Source organism: Magnolia sinica, chromosome 5 (assembly GCF_029962835.1).
Source record: "Magnolia sinica isolate HGM2019 chromosome 5, MsV1, whole genome shotgun sequence".
NCBI classification, from domain to species: Eukaryota; Viridiplantae; Streptophyta; class Magnoliopsida; order Magnoliales; family Magnoliaceae; genus Magnolia; species Magnolia sinica.
Window position 1 is genome coordinate 7,340,116 of NC_080577.1, and position 24,624 is coordinate 7,364,739.

The 24,624-nt window shown below is 39.5% G+C and overlaps 1 protein-coding gene across 12 annotated transcripts; it reads left to right on the plus strand.

Moving 5' to 3' along the window:
* Nucleotides 1–346: 346 nt before the first annotated feature.
* On the plus strand, nucleotides 347–19,366 carry LOC131245304 (probable E3 ubiquitin-protein ligase ZFP1). Of its 12 annotated transcripts, none has more exons than XM_058244659.1 (9): nucleotides 396–629; nucleotides 1,165–1,269; nucleotides 1,669–1,700; nucleotides 12,088–13,101; nucleotides 13,446–13,505; nucleotides 13,870–14,252; nucleotides 14,470–14,568; nucleotides 18,237–18,404; nucleotides 18,976–19,366. In XM_058244659.1, the coding sequence occupies exons 4-9, from the start codon at nucleotides 12,171–12,173 to the stop codon at nucleotides 19,120–19,122; spliced, it is 1,788 nt and encodes a 595-aa protein (XP_058100642.1). In that variant the 5' UTR covers nucleotides 396–629; nucleotides 1,165–1,269; nucleotides 1,669–1,700; nucleotides 12,088–12,170; the 3' UTR covers nucleotides 19,123–19,366. The 12 variants fall into 12 exon arrangements, with proteins under 12 accessions (XP_058100647.1, XP_058100642.1, XP_058100638.1 ...); XM_058244655.1 differs by lacking the exon at nucleotides 1,669–1,700 and adding an exon at nucleotides 2,004–2,200; XM_058244656.1 differs by lacking the exon at nucleotides 1,669–1,700 and adding an exon at nucleotides 9,197–9,424.
* The last annotated feature ends 5,258 nt before the right edge of the window (nucleotides 19,367–24,624 follow it).

The following is a 24,624-nucleotide window of genomic DNA, read 5'->3' on the forward strand; positions in this document are numbered from 1 at the left end:
GATCCAGCACGACCGGGAAACGATGGAGCCCAAAGTACACGTGGCACTATTATCTATCAATCCTGCCGTCCATTTATTTAATCGTCCCCACTTGATTTTCTTTTGATCAATGACCTCTAGAGCGACGGTAGAAAACAAAAATCTATGAACGTCTGACATTTAATAGGTAAAGTAGAGAAAAACGGATGTTAAAATAGGATGATCGGTTTGATATTTTACAAGTGGGCCATCCATTAAACGATGTTTTAGATGAAGGGTTCTGATTGATAGATAATCCGTTCATACGGACGGTAGAGAGATGGTTCTACTCTATTCGGGTCCTACCGACTCCACCGCATGATATGCATTTAAAAACGAGCCTCTTTTGTTACCTTTTCTCTGCTATTCTTTCCATCCTCTCTTTCTCTCTCTCTGTCTCTCTCTCACGTTCTTCGTCTCCCTGACGGAAGGTATTTTTCTTCTCCGTCCTCTCTCTCTCTCTTTCGCTCTCCATTCCTTTCTAGGGTTTCTATAAAGGCTCTTTACTTCTCCTTTGATCGAAATCTACGGAAATTGCTTTGATTTTCACGCGATTTCAGAACTCCCAGACGCGTGTATCGATCTCAAACTCGTAAAAACTGTGGATTTTGGTGAGTTCTCTCCCTCACGATCTCCTCCCTAGATTTCGAGGTTATCAGGGTGTTTTTTTTCTTTCGATCTTCTAAAAAGTCTTTGCTTTCATGGAGAAATTGTTGTTTTGGGTCGAGCATCGTCTCCGCAAGAGAATCTAGGCCTTTTAAATCGTGAAACCTGTAGTAGTTACAGCGATTACAGAAAATTCTACTGATTGGACCTCCCTAGGGCCTTTCCCCCTTTCGTCCATCCATATGAAGCCCATGAACCGAACTGACGGATAGGATCGGCCGATTGTTGCAGTTTAGGACTTGACCCGTTCAATTTGGGTCCATGATTAGGACAGTGTGTATCAATGCACATTTTTACCACTGTGGATGTGTGGATGTTGAATCTGTCAGAGTATTGTACAATTCCGCTTCTCGATGTGCATGCCTGATTTTCTTTAGTTTGTCTGTTGAGACGATGATCAATCCAATGATTTTCTGTGTTATATATATATATTTTGTGTTGATCACAAGCATTAATATTTAACGTTTTTTTTTTTTGCAGAAGGAGCTGATATATTTAATTACATGCATTTTACATCCGGTAGTATTAACTCAAGGGGATTAGATTGGATTGATGATTGCCTTTTGATTTCTTGGCAGTAGAAAGGTATTCACCTCATTCTTGAATGTTCTATGGTAGATTACAAAGACGAATGGCAGTTCCTTGGTTCTGGCATGACTCCGATTGTTGTTATTTTGTCCTCAGCAGAGTTCTGTGTTCAATTTCATGTGATAAATTAATAATCTTATCTCATTTTAAGTTCTAACATGCACATTGAAGAAGTTGTGTATTTACTGAGGCTTTTCTAACTTAGAATTGTTGCCATTATTTAGAACCAAGATACCTATAATCTCCAACTTTAAAATATTGTGCTATATTGTATTATTGTTAATACAAATTAGGAACTTCTTAATTGTATGCCAAAACACATTACCATCCTGTTTCCTTTAAGCTTTGCTAAGCCAACAAATACCTCTACTCATGTGTCTGCTCATGCTAATGCAGAATATGCTCGGGACATCCAAGCAGTTCATCAGGTGGTTCACTTAACTAGGCCCTTTACTCAGGACATCAATTCATCAAGTGGGTCATGCATGTATGAAAATAGTGGATGGTTTGGAAGAAGTCATCAATGGTCCACAATCATTGTACCCATCTTGCCCAACTGATTAGTTAATGTGGCTGATGCATGGCCCTGGATGTTCCACACATGTGCTGGGTTTAGAAGTGTTGATGAATTTAGAGGTGCTAGGAAAATTTCTTTATGTCGCCGATCAATTGCTCTGCACCTACAGCTGGTTCGTGGAAACTTATTGTCTGCGGGATCTTGAGGCTCTCAGGTGGTTGCAGGCATTGGGAGATTTTGAGAAACTTGGAAAGACTGGCCTTGCTGTCTCTCTCTCGGGTCCAATCGCTTGTTGCCCTCCTACCCAAGCTGAAGCTACAGTGCTGAGAGAAGCCCTGCACCATCTTGCTGCCACTTACTCTGTTTCCATAATTTTGGAAGGGCAGAGCTAAAATCAATTCATTGGGCTAGGTTTGGAGCTTAGTCTTGGTGGCCCTATTTCATCTTTAATGACATTAGGGCTCTTGCTTCTAGATTAAAGAGAGTCAAGTGTTAACCCCCAGGCTTTAGCGGTTGAAGGGGCAAAGTACTTGCCCATATGCATATGCGTGCTCGAAAAAAAAAGTTCTATTTTGTGGCTTCTATACATCGCCTCCATCTGCATCAGCTCAAATAATCAACATAAAATTCATATTTTCCTCTTTTTGTTTGTTTATCCATGCATTCCATCCCATTTGGGTATTTCATCCCCTTCTAACTCATTCCATAATCCCTAATCCTATATGCATTCTCTCCAATTCTGAATTGTCGCCTGGCTGTGTTATATGCTACCTAGGTTGTGTTTCTTTCTTTCTGATCAGCAATTTTCTGACACAGTATAGAATCTTCTTTTAGTCTTTGATTTCATCACATCATGATTTGAACTTCCTAGACTGCAACTTGAAGAAAATATAGTGAAAACTTAGAAATGGTTTTGTCTCATCCGTCCCTTTATTTATTCGTTTTCACTTTATTTCAGTTTGGTCCTTTCTGTTTCTTGAATTCATACATATTGGCCATGCAAACTTGTCTCCTCAAATATCAATGCCTGCTTCAAGAGGTCCTCGAATGTGCAAAATGCTCCTTAATCATGAATTCAAGGCTCTCTCTCCCCTGTCCCTTCTTCGCCCTTTCAATTGTAGATCATGAATAGGTATCTGCATTTCTAGATTGGCTGAAAACAACTGGGTGGGTCATATCTTAGAAAGTATTGGGCTTTGGTTCCATCAGTGTGTAACTTTATATAATCAATTGTATAAAGATGATGCTCTACGGATTTAAGTTGGCCCTTGCTAGAGTAGTATGGCAGAACAGGATTCATGTAGCTAACCCCAATTAATTGGGATAAGGCCTAGATGGTTATGAGTATTTGATCGATCCAAGGATATAGTATTAATAACAATGAAATTATCAACTTCAGGGTCAAAATCAACCCCCGGGTCTGTTTGGAAGATGATCTGTTCCATCCGTACCTTTTGTTCTTTAGAAACTGAAAAGTAGTACATGGCTGAAAACAAAATGTTCTGAAAATTTATCAGGACCCAAGTGTGCTCTAGAAGAACGATTTGAATGGTCTCCAAATTAAACAAAATTAGCCATGTGTCAAGATTAGTTCAAGCTCACATTAGAGGGGAAAGTTCAATGTTGGTTGATGTTACAAGCTTCAAGCAGATATTTAGTCTGGAATTGTTTGCAATGTACATGCAGATTGGGCACAAAAGTGCTTCCGAATGTCTTGTATTTCTAGTAAATACTCTTCAATTTATTGTCCTAGTAAAAAGCAATCTACTATGCCAGGTGCTAAAGCAGAAGCAGCTTCTTTGCTAACTGAAACATGGGCCAACTTTTCTGAGCCGAAGCTGCATGGGTTCAGTCTGTATATCCTACTGCTAAAGGTTAGAGCAAGCGTAGATTGAAGGAAAGAATGCGGTGTTGGTTGATACTGAAAGCTTGAAGCAGATTCTAGGCCTGGAATTGTTTACAATGCACATGCAAATTGAGTGGGAAACTACTTCCGGAGGTTTGGTATTTCTAGGAAATACATTAATTTATTGCCAACAGAAAATGGAAATACTTCAGTTTATTGAGATACTTTAATTTATTGTCCTGGTGACAAGAAATCTACTACTGCTAGATCGATCACGGGGCTGACTATAGAAGTATGATTGGGGCAGCGATACAGAGACATGGCTAGATTTTTTATTGACTAACCTTGATATATTTCCGAGCTCCAGCTTGAAAGACATTACAATCTAAGCGCCAGAAAGTTTGCAGATAAATCAGTTTTTAATGGTAGAATGGTGGACAATTATAATGGAAGAAGATACTTTCAAGAGATTACAATGAAGTTATAATGAAAGAAGCCACCCTCATACTCTGCAATTGAATTTGTGAAAGTTACTACAAAGGTCCTGCCCACTATCGGAGGCTTAATCTAAGCACAAAGACTTAATGCATGGACAAGTGCACATTTTCATTTGCTGATTGAACCACCTCAGGACAAGGATGACTTGGAGATGGGATGTCACAATTTGGACAAGTGTACACTATTATCTTGAAGGAATATGGCAGAAGAATTAATTATTTTTACATTCTTTATCGGTTTACCGTTGTATTTCTCATCCATGTCACATGCTGGTTGAGAAACATTACTCAAATTGTCAATATTTTACCATTGTACGTGTGGCATTTCCTAGTGAATGAAATTATTTTTCACCCAAATATGTTTTGCTCTCCTTTTCTTTTCTTTTTTCTTTTTTCACAGAGAACCTAGATGGTGCAAGTATTCCACAAAATCTTGGAACAGGTTTCTCTGTCCTAAGCTTGAACTGGTTTTCCTTGAAAGCGTGGATCAAGATCCCAGGTTCTAGTTTGTGTATGCTCATGCTGCCATATTCTAATCCCGACCATTTAAGCAGCATAAAATAGTAATCGAAATGATGGTCCTTCATCTTTTGGCAATCATACAATTTCACAAATATGTGAAAGAAATGGATAAAAAACTTGTATATATATCAAACCACCGTTTGAACCAGAAGTAAACTACCCTTAGATGGTAAGCGAGTCTGGTCAATCATGAAAGACCATGACAAGAGCCTTGGAAGCCGAAAGCCCTCGTTCATTTTACCTCAAGTGTCCCAAATCTATTTTGGTAGACTTCTGTTCTTTTATAATACCTTGGGCTGCCCCCCATTGCAAGAATAGAAGTTAGAATGTCATTTACTTTTAGGAAAGCAAAATCAGAAAGGAACATTACCATGGAACTATCAATATGAGAAAAAAAAACATCTACATGTGTATCATGTAACTCAAAACAACTTATGAAAAGTTGAAGTCAATAGGAACATGATGCTCAACACCCTAGATCCACTGAGTCCACAATTGAGTTGCAGAAGAGCACAGACAGCGTGAGAAAATTATGTTGATTACTTGGCTTGTTCGAGAGTCCAGAAATCTGCACTATAGGGAAAACAGTATGGAAAGCTGAGAACCTCAGGTTTTTTTTTTTTGTGTGTGTGTGTGTGTGTTCAAATATCCTAATCATTTCTAATTCAACTAATCCCAACTACTATTTGTTCTGGAAGTGTTGCCTGCCCTCTATTTGCCAAATATGTTAAGTTAGAATCTGAGTTTTCATGTATAAAAAAAAGATATTGTGTTTCTTCAAAAGAACCTGCAGAGTTCAAGAAGTTGTGCGGTGTTTGCAAAGCACTTTGCTCGACCCCTCTCTCTCTCCCTCTCTCACTGAGAGATTGACTTATTTAGGTTGACTAAGTTGTTCAACATGATTGAAAGAATGGAGAAAATGCTAGATGAATGGATGAAAAAATCATGGTACCTATTTATAATAATGGAGATATAAGTGCTCTACTAACTATTGTAGGAATGAACTTATATGAGTCATATTATGGAACTTTGGGAAAAATGTGATTGGGCAAAGATTAAGGCATGAGACAAGTGTACCAGAAAAATAGTTTGGATTTATGGAAGGAGATCAACCATCAAGGCTATTTTATTGCTTTGTTGATGGAGAAGTTCTGGAAGAGGAGAAAGGATCACTATATGGTCTTTATCATGGGATTAAAAAATGGTTGCGTTATGGTCATAATGCGTTATGGTCGTAATGACTATTATGTAAAGCTAGTAGTGGTGACCGTCACGTGATACGTGGCATAATGCCCAATTTGAAAAAAAAAAAGGGCTGTAAAGGGCTGATGCACTTTTTCCTTATAATAATATATTCCTGTAACGACTGTTACTGGGGGTGCAACAGCCACCATTGCCATTATTGAATACCTTACTCTTTATGGACTTAGAGAAAGCATATGATAGTGTTTCTATACAGAATCTGGTGGGTGTTGGGAAAGAATCTCAAGAGGATGTATTGACAAGGTTAAGGACATGTATGGGGGAATGGTAACTAATGTGAGGACTGGTAGTGGAGAGACAAGTGAGGTTCCAATTACAGAGGCCTAAAATATGGGTCCGTGTTAAAAGAGTTAACTGAGCAACTACAGGAAGAGGTCCTGTTGTATATGTTATTTGTAGATGACGGAGTTTTGATTGATGAGATGAGGGAGGGAGCAAATGCAAAGCTAGAAGTATGGAGGATTGCTTTAGGAATTAAAGTTATAAAATTAGCCAGACAAAATAAAGTATATATGAATGTAATTTTATTAACAATAGGAGTGAAACCAAGGAATTACTTAAGATTGATGGCCAAGAAGTACCCTAAACTGACCACTTCCAAATCTTGTTTCGATAATTCATGAGAATGGAGAGATTGAGGAAGATCTTACTCACAGAATTAGAGCTGGATGGATAAATGGAGTTCTACGTTATGGGTGCATACTAATCAAATTGAATGGGAGGTTTTATAGGACAAATATAAGACTAGACATGCTTTATGGGACATAATGCTAAGCAGTCAAGGAACAGGTTTGCAAAGCGATTTTGGTGTACAGTATCTCTCACCACCTATATGGGGTTGTATTGCCTTCCTTTATCAGGCTGTTTCAGGTTGATATGGGATGATAGAGCTGTATCGTTCATGGGTGATATTGGGCGATATGTACTAGTTCTAGTTTCAGATAATACATCAAACCATGGGAACAACGTGTTCATAGAACTAGTGTAGCTGAAATGTGGATGTTGAGATGGATGAGTGGGGCGACAAGGGTGGAACTAGAAATGAAGACATTCGAGAGAACATGGGCGTAGCCCCAACGGGTACTGACAAATGAGAGGAGGAAAAGTAGACCTTGATGATTTGGCCATATATATTGGAGGCCAAGAACTGCAAGAGCTAGGAGTGAGTTGGTTCAGGTTGAATTGAAGGCTATAAAAGTCAAGGGAAGTCCCAGTAGGATGTGGATGGAGGTAGTAAGAAAAAGATTTGAGGACCTATGGTTTAACTGAGGATATAGTCCTTGATAGGGTGGAATGGTGGAATAGGATTCATGTAGCCAAATCATAGGCTGTAGAGTTAATATGGGAATTAAACTAAAAGATGGAGACGACAACAACAACCTTTTTTTATCTCATTAACCCTTTCCAAGGGAAAGTTTTAGATCGTGAGATCCATGAAATGGTGGAACAGGATTCATGTAGCCAAAGCATGGGCTGCAGAGTTAATATAGGAATTAAACTCAAAGATGGAGACTGTTATGGGAAAAATGGATCGACTGATAAGATAAGGTCAGGTCGGAACTCCGTGCACTTCGCCAGGTCGGTCAACAACCGATACGACTAAAGGCTCAACTTCCAGCCCCAAATCGAGAAGGAAATGAGGTCGGACTCGACCTCTTATCAATCCTCAAGAGCAGGTTGGAAAACCCATTGATTTGCCCGATGCCAAAATGAACTCAACTACGACTCGCCAAAAGAAGTCAGGTCGGCATAGCCACAGGTCGGCGTGACCCCTCTTCTACCAGTTCCGACTTGGTCCCAACAGTGTCTACTCGAGATCCCAACCGAGGATCTAGGAAGGCGGCCGCAACATTGATCTGCTCGAAATCTTATCCGAAGATCTCGGAAGATCCTCACGACACGCATGAGATTCGAATCCCTCTATAAGACTATAATACGCACCTATCAAACAAGGAGACCGCCTCTTATTCCACCGCCCTCTCCTTCCTATAAATAAAAGCATCCATAATGTTGAAAGGTACACATAATTCTGAGCCTAAAACTCTACTTTCGACTAGACCCAAATTTCCTAGCTTGACTTTGGCATCAGGGGGTCCCTTGCTCTAGCTAGGGTCTCCTTTGTCCGTTCCTTGTGCTGGCATTCGAAGGCCCAGGGGAGGCTAACCAGTTTTCTGCATCAACAGAGACGACGGCAACAACCTTTTTATCTCATTAACCCCTAAGAAATGTGATTCCAAGGGCAAGTTTTAGATTTTGAGATCCATGAAAGAGAACATTTGGAATCCCCGTAAACAATGATCTAAGGATCTAAGTGCTTCAAGAGATAGCTGTAAACCAATTTTAATCTCTTTCAGTTCTACCTGCTTAGAGTCACCTATCATGACAGAATAAACTCTCTTGAATTCGTCTGATATCTGGCCCCACCAATGGGAACAAATTTAATACTCTCCTTATGGCTATTGTAAAAGAGATGCTATAAAATACTCTCCTGTACCATCCTTTCTAGATGTTCAACAGGTTTGCATGGGGAAGCATTCTTGAAAAGATTCTCCTTCTAGCCCTAAAGGAACCAGCTCCCACCTAGGGATGCAAATTGGGTTGGGCTCAACCTGAAACCCGACTGGCCCAACTCGACCTAAGGTTAGGTTGGTCACATTGGGCTTAGGTTGGTAATCCTCAACTCGACCCCAGTTTAGGTTGGGGTTGGGTTGAGGCCTTGACCAACCCTTCATCTCTACTATATATAACAGTAGTCGCTAGGGGCATAATTTTCCATGCAATAAGTTTTTTTAGTGGTGTAAACATTGTGTTATTAAAGGACATGTGAAGGGTTTTAAATCGGAATTAGTAGCCTAAAAAAGTTGGAAAAATTCAATACAACTTCCTTTTTTGGGGATGGGAGTAATAAAAGTCGACTTTAACCATTTGTTTAATGGCCTCTAGCAAGAAACTTTTGAAGCACAATCAATTTATCCTCTCTCAAGGCATCCCAACACTATTTAGAAAAAGATATTGTGAATCCATCTAGCGCATGGGTCTTGTCGCTACTTGAAGAAAAAACAATGCCCTTAGCTTCCTTTTTGGGGACATGAGTAATAAAAGTTGAATTTAACCATTTGTTTAATGGCTTCTAGCAAGAAATTTTTGAAAAACCATCATTGTATTCTCTCTTAGGGCATCCCGACACTATTTGAGAAAATATATTGTGAATCCATCTAGCCCATGGGCCTTGTCACTACCTGAAGAAAAACAATGCCCCTAACTTCCTCTTTCGTGAAGGTGCACCCAACTAATTAGCTTGCTCCTTCAATATGGATTGGAAGAAGCTTGTCCATGTATGCTCCAGAGACTACCATAGAAGCGTACAACCTTTGAAGTGCTCAACAATTGTGCTCCAATCTTCCCATGTCTCCCGCAAAAAGCGCCATTCATCCATAAGGATGAAATACAAATCTTCCTACTCGCATTCTCTGTTGTGTGGAAAAGTATTCTTGTCCCCATCATGTGGTAAGGTGGTCCTTATGACACTAAACGTTTTCTTTAAGTTTGAGTAGGTTCTTGAATTCCTTTTTAAGATCACTTATCCTCAAGGTATCCTATATTGGTAATGGTGGCCGTAACGGTCACCACCATTACCAATACAGGTATTGGCCGTAACAGTTGATATGGGGGTATAACGATCGTTACGGCCCTCGTAACGGTTAAAAATTTTCTTTTGGCAGAAAAATTATGAAAAAAATATCTAAAAAATCCAGAATAATGTTTTTTTTTTTAGGCAAGTAATCTCCCGCTATCTCAGCGGGATGATTCCGCCCTGTTGTTTGCCTTTTCTTTCTAATGAAGTAAATGTTATCTTTCAAAAAATAAAAATAAAAAAATAAAATCCAGAATAATAAAAATATTCCAAATATGCATTCATTTTTTGTTTTGAACTTGTTTATGGTAATGTAACGGTCTACTCTTTGGTGAGAGTGTTGTATCAGGCTGCCAAGTGAATTTGTGAACATGATTATATATCTAATGTTTACACATCAAAATCAAGCTTTAAAACTAGATATCAGAAAAAAAGACATCACTACTACCTTTTCAATTTTTTGAAATAAAAGGGCCACGGAGCCTCCATTCGCTTGAATCACTTCAATCTATGGTTTTAATCTTAAAAACTATAGTAAGAGTGATCGAAATCTATTGTAAAATGATTTAGGAGAGTTTTTGGAATGAGAAAAGTGAAAAAAATAGATTTAAATAGAAAAAAAGTGGCTGTTTTTCGACCATTACGGGGGTAATGCTCATTATACCCCGTAACGGCCTTTACGGCCACCGTAATGGCCGATACGGTTAAAAAAAACCCGTCCCTTCTCACCCCCGTATTGCGTAACGGTCTTGGCCATTACCTATACATATCGGCCTTTACGGCCGTATCCTAACGGATACGGAACACCTTGCTTATCCTAGCTCAAGAATTTTGCACTCCTATTCTCAATCTTGCTAAATTACTGCTCATCTATTTTTTTTTTGCTAAATTCCGGCTTGTTCTGCTCATTGATTTTTTATTTTTATTTTTTGTTTTGTTTTGTTTTTAACAAAACCAGAGCTTTGTCTGGATCTGGTTACACACCCACCCTTGGACAACACATTTAAGACACCAACGCAACCAAATTAACAAATTCAGGGCGTTCAATCTATGTTTATTGAAATAGAAAACCGATGGCCTGAAATGTGAGAAAGTGTCCAAATCCAGCCAAAACAGAGACCCACAAATACCTTCCAATATCATTTTTAGGTTTCCGACATGGACAATCTAGGTAATGGCAAGTGGTGGGTAAATAAAAACTAAGTTAATAGACTGAATACTCCTTCACATACCACAAAACCATGTGAATGATCCCAACTGAACTTATCAGAGTGGCACACAGCACCCTGGCCAGCTGATTGTTCTCTGCAGCTTCTTTCGTTCAGAGCTCTTACAAATCACCTTTTGTCACGGTTAACACAAACCTACAGCCTGAGCCCTCTGATATGTGCAGGTAGGAAAAGAGCTAGTGAAGACAAAGGGGTGTGGAATCAAATTGGTATTATAGAGCAAGCTGCTCTCTTTGATTCTTGTCCTGTCTACTCTAAATAGATCTCATGAAATTAATTGCCGCTATTCTTGTGGTCATCTATCTCTGTTGCTTGCTGGTGCTTGATGCATCTTCATTTTATTGCCAACAACTATATTCCATTTGAAACCGATACAAGCCTTGCCAGTTTCTTTAGATCAATAATTCAAGCTTTCTGCATCTAAAACTCATCATGCCAGAATGAGTTATTTGAATTTGTACAGCCTTACCTGCGGTGAGGTGGATTCTAAAGTGAGAGAAGGAAGCAGATAGATACAGTAAGCCATGCAGAATTACCAGTCTTCGAAATTCTTGTAAATATCTCTTTTTTTCTGACTGTATATTTGAGATTGATCAAGAGAAGCCAATCTTACAGGATGCAATAAGGCATTAAAGATGGGCATCTGTGATTCTTTAATCATCATTATCATCATCTTCTATGCCTTATCTCAACTAATTGGGGTCAGTTACAGGAATCCTTTTCTGCCATTTCTCTCTATCAAGGACCACATCCTCAAAGTCAAACCAATAGGCCATCAAGTCTTTCTTACTACCTCCTCCCATGTTCTTCTGGGCCTCTCCCTTTCCCTTTTAGAGCATTCAACTTGAACCAATTCCCTCCTAACCGAAGCAGTTTGGGGTCTCTGTTGCACATGGCCAAACCATCCAAGTTGTCTACTTTCCTTTGTCTTATTACCAATTAGTTCATGTGGTTCTCTATACATGATAAATATATGTCCCTGAGTTCCTAAGTTGGAAACATGGGAAAAATTAGTCACATTATAGTTACTTGCAAACTTGGGCTTCTTTGCACTTTACATAATTATATTTTGTTATATTGAGTGATTGCTTGCCCTCATGCACTCTGACTTGAATGTACTCCTGCACTCTAATCCATGGTTTCCTTGTATGGTATGAGTGTTTCCACTGCTGATCTTGAATTTCATGAAATAGTTCATTCATAATTACTTCATATGGAATTTTAAAAAGCAGATATTTATCTGTTTCTCTTTAATGCGGACTATTCATCTTCTGACTCCAGCTCCATTCATGTTTGTGTGGAAGCAGGAAACATCGACGCTTATGAAGATCAGGCACAGTTGACACTTTTTGGACCGAAACCTATCATCACACCAAATTATTGAGCGGACATGGCACAGAGAAACATACTGTGCACGAGTCAAATGCATGATTTGGAAATAGAGCAGGGGCAGAGTCACCTTCAGCCTGAGCCTTGCATTCTTTTAGGCAACATGGTTAATTTCCCGAACCCCAACATCCACCCAGTGTTGTCTGCTCCTGGGAACGCTACTAATCTTGATCACCGCCATCTGCCGATGGACCATCAAGACAGCAGTATGTTCTATGGAAACCAGTATAATGGTCTTCAGCATCGTCATCCTGTCATAAACATTGATTTAAACAGCGTTGCTCCCTCCAACTTCACCTACAACCCGTACATGGTACCTTCATCCACCAGCAGAATTGGCCCTATGCCTCTGAATCATGGTTCTTCTGATCACATACCATCTTCAAGCAATCATGGACTTGCTGGAGTTAGTTTAGATGAGTATGGAAGGAACACCCAATTCATGGATAACCTTAGAGGGTCATGCAAAAGGAAGACCGCTGAAGGGGTTCCAGGGAACTTCCCTGTCAGTGGCTCAGCAAGTTCAAGTTCATCTTCTTCAGGGGTCCCACTGAATTCAGGACCTCAGCAGTGGGAGGAACCGTTTGAAACCGGTGTTGGCGTGTTGGAGCCCACAGGTTTTACCACATCTGACTACAGAGGAAGTGGAGTTCTCTCAATTAATGAAGGATCTCAAAGAAGCGTGAGGAGTAGATCAAGTGCCATCAACCTTCAGATGGACTCTTCTTTGGCACATCAGAACCAATTACTTCAAGGGAATTATATGGGCAGATCCTTTCAGGCAGCTGGCAATGCATGGGTGGAACAATTTGGGAGTAATGGTGGCGATGGGAGCAGTTCCGGATGGAGTTATGCACCTTCAATGGCTTATTTGCACGGTAGTTTCTTGATTTCTTCAGGAAAGCCACTCTACATTGTAAATGAAAAAACATGTGTGACTCTTAACACTTCTAGTTCATCATTGTTGTGAATCTACTGAATTTCCCCTGTTTTCTGAAGGATTTGCTAAGAAATTGGTCATGGGCCATGGGCAATCTATGACTCAATATCCAGATAAGCTGCATGTGAGAAACAGGTGCCTGCACACTCTTTTTAATTCACGTAGAGAAAGGAACCTGCATATCAAAACATGGTTAGCTTCTACGCAGATTGACCATCTCCTCGGCCAATTAAAGTCTGTGGGTGCCACTTTCTCACATTTGGCTGAAAATAGCAGTGCTCCAGTAATTCCTATGGGACCCAGTTCTCTAAAATTCTCAGTCATGGTTTTCCACAGTTGTTTCCTTACCACAACAACCAGTTTTACAAAAGAAATGCCCGCCAAGTTTCTTAACTGGTGAGCGTGGATGTTGATTGTTAGACTTGAGATATTGGTTTTCTTTTCTTTCAAAAATGTTCTTGATAAATAGTCTGAACTCTTTGAAAAGACTGAAAATATAAAATTTTGGGAACATAATAAAGTCTCTTCCAATAGCAGAGTTTTCCTTTATTATTTATTTAATATCGATAATTCTTCCAGCAAGCATTCAGTTAGCACTGGTACTGGTTTAAGAAACTAAAAAAGAAATGCGGTCAGGAGTTTTAGGGGTTGTTCGGGTTGTAATTTATAATCACTTCGAAATTTGAAAATTCTAAATTGGTGAATCTAATGTGGGGTACATAAAGTGTTCTGATATGACTTCTTCTCTTGGTCCATTTAGGGAGAAGCATCAATGGAGGTCCCTTAGAGATCGGGAGTATGAGTGGACAGGGATATCAGGACACCATATCCGGCAGGAATTCTGGGATTCTCTTGCATCCTTCTTCCATGCACCATCCCCATCCTCCTCCTCTGCCCGTGCAAGGCATGCAGGGAAGTCATAGTTATGGCTATCATCCACAAGTTCCTACACCTTCCTACAGGCACCCGACAACCACCAACTTGCATCATGGCACTCTGAATCCTTCTCGGGATGTTTTAGAGTCAGGGTCCAGGTATCCAAGGCCTTTTTCGTCCAGTGGTGACCGGATGTTTAGGCCTCACCGAAGAGGACCACAGGGAGCTCCAGATGGCATCAATGGACGCATGAGATATCTATCAGAGGTGGTTCTCTCTCGCACACCCCCCCCCCCCCCCCTCTTTCTCAAATGAACCATCCCTTTGGAAACGGAATTTTTTCTGAGTGCTGAGAACTGGGATAGTGGAATTTACCAACGTGTTGTACTCATTTGCAGACATGAGATTTGGACAAGTTGCAAACTATGGTAACCAGCTTTTAAAGGGTTGGTATTTGATCTCTGATCTTTCACGGTGTATGCAGGATGTAGCAATACTGGAGTTCTCAGGCTTCTATGGTGTTGGGAATCTCATTGACCAACACAGAGATATGCGGCTGGATATAGATGACATGTCTTATGAGGTAATAAAGGCTGGTACCACTATAAGATGCAACTTTTTTCTTCGGAGATGTCTGGAATTGCTTGCTCTTTGAGAGGATGGTTTCTTTCAGTAAAATCTTTAAATTTGCCCCATTTCTTCGGAAAAAGAAAAAGAAAAACGAAGTGCTTATCTAGGAAGCGTTGGTTTCGTTATGTAGCCCTGAAATTTTGAGAATTTTGCCACTATGGTTGTTAAAAAAAAGAAAGAAAGAAAAGAAAAAGAATCACCACAAATTTTGCATTATGTCCAAGGATCTATTTCAACTAGTTATCTTAGGTTTACAATACACCTAGTTGCTTTGGAATTTAGACTTGTGGGAGAATTGAATTGCCAATCTGGACTGCCCATTCACTCCATACAAGTATTGGCAGGCCACAATGCAAAAATTGTTGACCCTTCAAATGTTGGTCCTTTTCTTTCATAACTGTCCATTTTACAAGTCATAGATCAGACGGTTGGCATCATATAACCAAAGTATTCTTTAGAACCACAAGCAATCCCAAGTGGCGTTAATTAACCATATGACCATAGTTCATCCTTTGTATGTTGGTTTTGGTCCTTTCTTTCTTTCGTGTTTCTTCCATAACTGTACATTTTACATATCATACATCAGATGGTTAGCATTGTATGCCAAAGTGTTTCTTTAGAACCATAAGCAATCCAAATTGGGGCCAATCCAAGTCATGCTTCAAGATAATGATTGAATTCATTTTCTTATTGTTGAATGGGCTTCTAATGTATTGCACAAGATCGACTGTAATCTGTTTGCGTTCTCTTAGGCGTTTTGATCAGCTATCTCAGCAGGTCAAATCCCTATTTTGTAGTCCTTTTTTCTTAATATAAATCTTCTGTTACTTATCAAAAAAATAATAATGATTGAATCTATTTTTCTTTGCACAATCCATATTTGCATGTTATTGATCGGATCATTAGGGTCACCCTATTTGTGGGATTCTTGTGTTTTGCCTTCCAAGAGTCAGCTGGAATGAATGGCCAATCTAGATCAATGATCGGACGGTCCCATGTCCGAAGCAACTAGTTGTGCAGTAAACCTAAATACAACTAGTTTTACTAGATCCTCTCTATTATTACTTTCTACTAGGAAAGTGGCACATGCAAGATGCAACACACGTATAGAGAAGGACGGGAAAGAGAGAAAAAGTGGGAGAAATCAGAAAAGGGGGAGAAAGGTGTAGGCTGAGAGAAGGATGTTCATGGTTTTAATGGTGGGTGACCCATCGTCACGTTTTCTTGTGCCATGGCCTATTCAAACTTTAGATCTACCTACCTTGGTTTTGGGTAGACATCCTAACATGAGTGGGTGCAATAGATGTACAATATAGTCATCACAATGGGCTCCACAGAGCCTTTATTGCATGGTCTCCCTACTATCATGCTCCATGCCGGCTTCATGCAAAGAATAGTAGTTCCAGCAGGCTACTGGCATCAAAGGATTGAAAGACAAAAATACTTCGTTGTGGGTTGAATGTAAGCCATTTCTTGACTTTTTGTGGGCGAAATCTAAATTATACGTGAGACAACAGCCACATTTTCCAGTTTCCTAAATACCCGACTTAATAAAATGCATTCCTATGTCACTTAAATATTCAAAGTTTTCTGCCCTAAGAAACTAATTGCGTGGGCAAAAATGTCCAAAAGCTGCATGTGTTATATACAGTATAGATTTATTATTATCATTATTAAATTTTTTTTAGGGATTTGATTCCCTTCCCCGTGGATTACCCGATGCACATGGTTGGTGGGTGATTGCGTGAATCCACAAGGAATAGTCTCGCCTTAAAGGGGCAGGGACGCCCTGTCATCATTAAAAAAATTATTATTTTTGATGGATAATGAATGTTTATTAGAAAGTCTGCCGGCAATTGGAATGGGAAAAGAATACAAAGAAAAGAAGAGAGCCCTTGATTACATCTCGAATAGAGAAGAAAAATCAACAGCCCCTGATTACGTCCCGAATAGGGAGGCAATCTTGATCACAACCAACTGTACTGATCCGGAAGAGTTGCAAAAGCATCGATTGTTTCTCTCTCCCCCAAATAGCCCACCAAAGAGGGGGAGAGGATAAGATGCCAAACAATCTTTCCTTGCTTCCTCACCCCATCTCCATGCCAACCCAAAGAAGCATCCTTGTGGAAGAAGGCATAATCCACGGCGTGCTGAAAAGAGATAGGAAATGCGCCCAGACTTCGACTGTGAAGGGCAGTGAATGAATAAATTGTTGATTGTCTCCGACTCTTGCTTGCACAGGGAGCACGTTTTAGGGATAGGCATCGACTTTCTTTGGAGATTATCGATAGTCAAGACTTTGTTTCTACCCACTAGCCAAGTGAAAACCGTCACCTTGGGAATAGCACCGTAGAACCAGAAATGAAAGAGGTGATTCTGCTCACATATAGGTTCAGGGGTCTAAGCGTCACGTAGAATGATTTTACCATAAACCGGCCTGAGCTATGCATCCGCCAAACCAAGGAATCATTCCCATCGGATGGGTTGGGGGCCATCTTCAGCTTGCCCGGACGACTAATGAGGTCTTCTGTCTCACTATCCAAGAGGCCCCCCCCCCCCCCCCCCCTACACGGGGGCACCCATATGGGATTAGAGCTGCGAGGACAGAAACACTCTTCAACTTTGATGTCTATTAAAGGTGCAAGACGAGCCAGCCCTGAAACAAAAGGATCAAAGGTGCGTTACCACACCAATTATCTTCCCAAAATCTGATTCAAGATCCATCTCCAATCGAAAAGGAAATGTATCTTCTGAAGTCCACCCTTACCGACGCAGTCATCTTCCAAACATGAGACATCCGGTAAAGGTTAGACTCTTTGATCTCCCGCCCACCATCCTGCTTACCATATTTGATGCTGATAAGCCCGTGCCATGAGCTACCCTCTTCAGTCCCAAAGTGTCAAAGCCACTTACCAAGAAGAGCAATATTCATGCTTCGAAGCTCCCTCAGCTCCACACCTCCTTGATGAATTGGCAAACAGACCTCTTCCTAATTGATGAGATGGAATCTGTGATTGGCATATGATATCATGATCCCCTCCAAAGGAAATCCCTCAGGTTTTTTAATATTCCCGAAGCTGCTTGAGAGAACTTGTATATGGACATGAAGTACAGTGGTATGTTGGAGAGAACTGCCTTCATAAGAGTAAGGCAGCCCCACAAGGAGAGGTAGCGGCTCTTCCAGCTTGCTAGCTTTTTCTTCACTCTCTCAATCACCCTATCATGTAGGTGTTTACTGGGCTCACTGATGCACAAAGGAAGCCCTAAGTATGTGGAAGGAACAATTCCGGCCTTGCATCCAAACAATGAAGCTAGACTTGCAATCTCATTGCGACACCTAAAAATTCGCTTTTCAAGAAGTCTACCTTAAGCCTGGAAACCACCTCAAAGCAAATGACCATGTTCCACAAGTCGTTGACTTTTCTGAATTTGCCTCTTAAAATATGATGGTATCATCAGCAAACTGGAGACGAGATACCTGAGTTTCCGACCTAGACAGCTCGAATCCAGAAAAGATGTTGTTGTTGTTGTTATTATTATTATTATTATTTATTACTACTAGTCTGAAAATACTGTTGCTGCTGCTGCTGCCGTTGTTAATGCTTTTGGCTATAAATGCAGGAACTATTGGCCTTGGAGGAACGGATTGGAGACGTAAACACTGGTTTATCCGAGGAATCCATCCGGAAGTGTCTAAAGACGAAGATACATGTTTCTTGCATAGCTTCTTCCCCTCCAGACCAGTCGGCAAGCATGATGCAAGACAACGGCACCTGCATTATATGCCAGGCATGTATCTGCCATCGGATGTTTGTTCGTTCTTGTATTTTAGTGCAAATGTCAAAAGTTCTTGGTTCTTAATGTTTGAATTGAAGGTTTTCTGCTCATCAGCAAATCTTCAGTTTGCTGACACGCTTGATTCTATGCATTTGCGGCTATGGTTCGGTGATCCAAACCACTGATCTGTTTAGATGCATAGATAGTGTGTGCCTCGAAAATATTCATGATTTGAAGATCCTCACCCTTGAATCAGTGGCCACAAAAAGATGGTCTTTATTCAAAAGAAAATAGTTAAATGATCGAAAGGTTGGAATATTCCAATATGGGAGATTTTTGGGCCGCCCCTCATCCACGGTGAGGCTTGTCATTCAAACAGTTCGAATCACTGTATATTTTCTGATGAGCAGGACCCTACAATTCCTCTTCTTAACAATGACTGCTTTCAGAAACTTATTTCATGTGATTATCAAAATGTCACCAGCCATTGGATGTCCTTTGAACTGCTGCTTTTCTTCTCCTCCAATTATTACTATTTTGGCAGTGTTCTGCAACACTAATGGTGAATACTTGGGGGTTTCAGGTCGAGTATGAGGAGAATGAGACAATTGGAATCCTTGATTGTGGTCACAATTACCATGCTGACTGCATAAAGCAATGGCTATTGTTGAAGAACATCTGCCCCATCTGTAAAGTGTCAGCTTTGTCCTCGGATGGTAAAGAAGGATGAGAGGACGATGCCCGTCATTTTACTAATCAATTCGTTTGATTTCAGTGTACATAGAGATTTATAGACAAGCCTCTCATTTATTTGACCTTCAGAAATCTGAGGGTGAACTCAAGTTTGTTTAAGTTGTATAGAATAGTGCCATTGGGTGGGAGGCTCATGATTGTTATAAACTTCTGAAATGAATAATGATAGTGATGTTCTCCATCCTTCATCATATTTGATGGTTGGGAGTTCAGTTCCAATACCCTTTTTAGCTTAGTTCTGAACCTACACATTTATTGGAAGTTTTTAAGCCATCGATCTTATAAACTGGCATTTACTTTTTTTTTTTTTTTTGGGGGGGGGGGGGGGGGTTGGGGGTGGTATCTTCATCCATTTAAAGACGATTAGCTGGAATCTAGCAAGAATTTTAAAATCCAAAATTTCAAATGCCCAACCATCTTAATCTCCTTGTGTGCTACTCTTTATCTTAGTGTCACATTCCATCTTTACTCCTGTTGACAAATACAGAACGATACAACTGGTCTAGGGAAATATGACCTAGATAGCCTGAGTTGGACACAACTTGCTTGCGCTCAAATAGCTAAAATGAGCACAAGGATGATGATGGTGATGGGTAGATATTCCATTGTAGGAGTAAATGGGCTTTGAAATGTTTTACAGTAAACTTAGATTTGTCCCATGAAATGAAGCCACTCAAGCACCCTGGTGCGTGTAATGGGACATGTCCCATGAATCACATCGATCTGTCATTTTAACCTTTCAATTAGTGCCTAACACATATATAGTTGAAAGAAAATGTCAAGTTTTCAGATTCTTTGCTGTACAAGCATGCAAAATCAAGTGCTAGGTACTCATGCGGTGGAATAAAAAGATTTTTTATTTTTATTGTTGGTTTTCATATACACAAAATGAATATTTTCAAGCACTTGATAGTATGAAAACCCTATGGAAATGCAGGTTCTCAATACAGAATTTCTGACTTTTTTGGTTGCTTGAGCCAAACATGGTTACCCACAAGGACAAATAGGCTGTCAGCCCAGATTTTGAACTGTTTGGGATGCCTCTATTTGAAATTTTAATTTTGCCCTAACCTGAGCGCAGCTCATTGACAGCCCTAACAATGGTTGCATGTGAGCTTTTACGCTTGCATTGCTTTCTTTTTTCACCAATATATCACTTATTTAGAAAATCCGAGCTCTTCATAAGACAGGAAATTCTGTAAGTATCAATTACTGTGAAAATTAGAATGATCCATCCATCAGGTAGGCTACGCTTTTACATTAAGTTGTGCCATCGGATGTCTATTGATTTAAACAGCGTGGGCCACCTGATGATGGACCATCCTTGTTTTTCGATCCATGCCATCTTTACACTGTTGATGACCTTGTGCACGGCTAGGATACTCTGCAAGAGTAACAAATTAGCATAAAAAAGAAAATGTGTTGTTATGTGAAAGATCTAATGCATGAACTGTGAACGCAAAATACGGATTCACCTCACAGCTATCTGTGGGGTGTGATTTTCGCTGTCCGACGTGAACAGAAGAAGAACACACATGAACAGAAGAGGGAAGAGAAGTTGGGGAGGGAAATGAGCGTCTGTAGGCAGAGAGGCAATCTCACTTTCTTGCTAGTGATGGTCTACTTGAGTTCTATATCTGCTTCTTTTTAGGATTATATCCGAACATGAGCCTATGGACCTTACATTGAGATCACGGTGGGCCTCATATAGTTTTTGTTGATCTGGATTATAAGAATTTGCTTAGAATGCCCAAATCGGAATGAGTTTTCAGATGTTTACTGTAGGTCTTTTTTTAACCTATTCTTTTTATAATTGTTCTCTCTTCCTAAAGAAAAATTTTACGGAGTTCTTACCATGGGCAAGGATTTAATTCTCTATTATGAATTGGAACCATCCATCTTAGGGTCCCTATGTACCAAGGTCTTGTTTATGTGCCACCTAAAAATGAGGTGATCTCATTTATTTAATTGTAATCATGCTTCACAAATTCCTTTTTTTTTTTTTTGCTAGGGATTAAATATATAACCAATAATTTATATAAATTGTGATCTTTGGAACATAATTGATGCCGGCCTGTTTGGGAGCGTGGATTTGAAACTCCCTCGATTTGAAACCCCTTGGATTTGAAATCCTCTTATTGTGTTTGGCACCTTGAATTTAGAATTTCCTGTAATTCAAAAGTAGCTATGCATAGTATATTTATTGGGGCTTGAATTTAATTATTAAATCAACTTTAATATCTCTAATTAGTGTGCGTATGTAATATTTGAGACAATGGTTATAATAAGCCCGTTGACATATATATTTTGCCTGAAAATGATGAAATTCCAAGTCTCGGATGGGCCACAAGTGCAAGATCGCATCCAAGTGACTAACCAATGATTTTAAACCATTGATTTACATGGACAGTGTTTGGACGGCGTAGATCATCATATTAAAGTAATTATAGTGATGCAATTGATAATTTAATTGTTCTGGGTTATCATCTGTGGGCCATGTGCCAAATAAATTAATAGCATAGTTATACACGTGTTACACATGCAACTATGGGAAGGATTTTAGATGTAATCCAAGCTTTCAACTTGGATTTAAAGGGATTTGAAATCCCCTCAAATCCCCTCAAACCTCCTCAAATTCATGGTGCCAAACGACCCCTAAATAAAACAAGATGAAGTCATTTTTAGTTAGCAACTATACAGTGTGATTTAATGAAATTTAGAAGAGGTTGGAAGTTGATAAAGAGAATTGATAGAACATATTCACTAATAGTGACTAGTTCAAGATGCAAAATCCTGTCTAAATTTCGATAGTGACAGGAACAAGGTCGTTCGGCTCTCATCCTCCAATGCCTGCTGATCGATCAATGGTGATGGTGTGTTATATATCCTCCAATTTGCGTGGCTAAGTTTTGATACTATATTAGGAAAATACTGAGCTTTAAAAATACCAACACACCAGGGGCCATTTCGATCCAGAGCACAGTATCTATTTGTTAGAGTGGGACAGGTGATTATCTGTGGTCAAAATCAATGATGGGCGTTCGATCATATCCGTGTAAACGAAATTAATGAATGGAGGTGGATGGTTGATGTTTTGTTTAAATTCATTGGGTTGCAAAGAGGTGGAAGACTGCATCCACTCTATTGCCATTATAAATAGATGCGAGCTTATCTTCTTATCTGAAGATCACTACAATTTTAGGATTCAAAGGTTGAATTCAGTTTATGAGAGCTCTAATTGAATTATAAGCACTATGCATATTCATGTCAACAGTCTTGTTAGGCTTTAATAGAGCTTTGATTTTGCATCTAGCAATCGTGACCGTTGTATAGGAAGACAAAAGATTTGCATCTTGAATTATGGTCATTGCTAACCAAGTGTGTCATTCATCTATTCATTCACTTTATTAACTTCCAGCCTTCCTTTTAAATTTCATTTAAATCACGCTACGTGAAGCTGCTACCTAAAAATGAATTCATCTCGTTTTAATTAACATCAATTATGTTTCAGAGATCAGAGTTTATATAAATTGTTGGTTATATCTATGATAGAGAGAGAGAGAGAGAGAGAGAGAGAGAGAGAGAGAGATTCATGAAGCATAATTACAAATTTACAATTAAATAAATGAGATGAAATTATTTTTACATGGCACACAAACAGGCCCTTAGTGCATTGTGGTAACTTATTCATAACAAGTACCACTCATCTATTGATTGATGGCCTAAAATTTTAAAACTACACTGATTGATGATGATCTTAATCATCACTTCTTACATTTCCTCATTGGAAGCCAACATTGGGCCAGACCTTAAAATGAATGATTCAAATCCACTGTAAGACTTTTTTTAAAAATTATTCTCCTTCAAAGAAATTTAGCGAAGCCATGACTAGTGGATCACCCTGGTATTGAGGTCTGCCACAAACTCCCTGAAGTGTTGCTCTCTCCTTGGGTCCTTATGGCTCAATGGTAGCCTTGTAACACAAAGGATCCTTACTCTTGCTCTGGTGGTAGACTCTCAGGAGTTTCAACACCCGGTCATGGTTTGGAGACCCATTGTGGTGTGTGGGTAGGTGGGTGTGTAAAAAAGGTGTTTATTTAAGGGGAATTATGGATTGTAAATTCATAGTCAAATATACTTGTAAAAAAATAGGTAATAAAATTATGATCATTACATCTTTGCATCATAAAGCTATATTTTACAGTGATTTTAGATGAAACAAATAATATGATGAAATCATCGTTACAATCAAATGTCAGTGATGTCACTACAAAATCATTAGAGCAAGTAATTATTATTCATTTACAATCATTTATAGTTATTTATAGTTGTAATTGAAAAAACAAACAGCCTCAAATTTAGAAGGTGTAAATGGCCCACTGAAAAAAAGAAAAGAAAAAAAGGTTAAAAGAAACTCTCTATATTCAAAGGAAAGAGAAACCTCAAATTTGGAAGAAGCTGTTAATGGCCCACGAAAGAAAGAAAGATGGTTAAAAGAGGCTCTCCGTATTGAAAGGAAATAGGTAAATGAACAAAGGCTTCCCGATGAGGCGCATTGCAACATGACCACAGATCAAAACAAGACAAATTTACAACTATAGACCCACCTTTTCTAAATGCTCTCAAACTGTACTTTCCCAAAAACTAAACATTCTATACGGACACACTATTTTTAGATGAAAATACCCTTGATCTAGGCTACGGATCCATAGCCATTTTTCGTATGGTTATGGTTTTAATTGGTAGCTATAGGTTTCAAGGTGTGACCTAAATGCAAGGGTATTTTCATCTGAAAATAATATGTCCGTACTGGGTCTTTACTCTTGCTCCGGTGGTAGACTCTCAGGAGTTTCAACATTGGGTCAAGGGTTCGAGTACCCATAGGTGGTGAAATTCCACTACAGTGTGAGTGTGTGGGGTGTGTATGCGTGTGTTTTAAAAAAAATAATTAAAAAAAATGTCCGTACTGAATGGTTTAGTTTGAGAAAGTAAAATTTAGGAGCGCTTGGAAAAGTCGGTGGGTAAAAGGTGGGATTTAAAGTCATAAATTTCTCATACAACTACAATCCCAACATTAGAATAGCAACATGTGGGATTCACTGGAGCGAAGAAGTGAGAGACAAGCTTTGCTACTCTGGCAGAATGCCATGGATGATACGCAGTCAGCTAGAATTTACTTGGAAACTGCATTCGTGGAATAATCGGTCCCAGTTGATACGTATCATGGCCGAAAAACCAAGATCATTCCATCGTCTGGCTATCGTGTCGGTGGACATTCATTGGCCGATTAGTAAAGAAAAGATCCAACGGTCATATTTCTACAAACAATTATTCACGAGTCAGGGGGTTAGAATAGCTCAACCAATCTCATTTTGGGATCATGACTGCAGGTTTCGCAATTTATGAGTGCCCGCGTATCAACTTGCATGCTCTGCCAGTGTAACAAATAACTCCCCAGTAAAACCCTCACGTGGCAGAG

Excerpts from the sequence above, each read along its gene's own strand:
- LOC131245304 (XM_058244664.1), top strand. The coding sequence starts at position 12,171 with ATGGCACAGAGAAACATACTGTGCACGAGTCAAATGCATGATTTGGAA. Across the intron at positions 13,102-13,445 it reads CATTGTAAATGAAAAAACAT|TTGTTTCCTTACCACAACAA; the intron begins GTGTGACTCTTA and ends GGTTTTCCACAG. Across the intron at positions 14,253-14,469 it reads GCATGAGATATCTATCAGAG|GATGTAGCAATACTGGAGTT; the intron begins GTGGTTCTCTCT and ends CGGTGTATGCAG.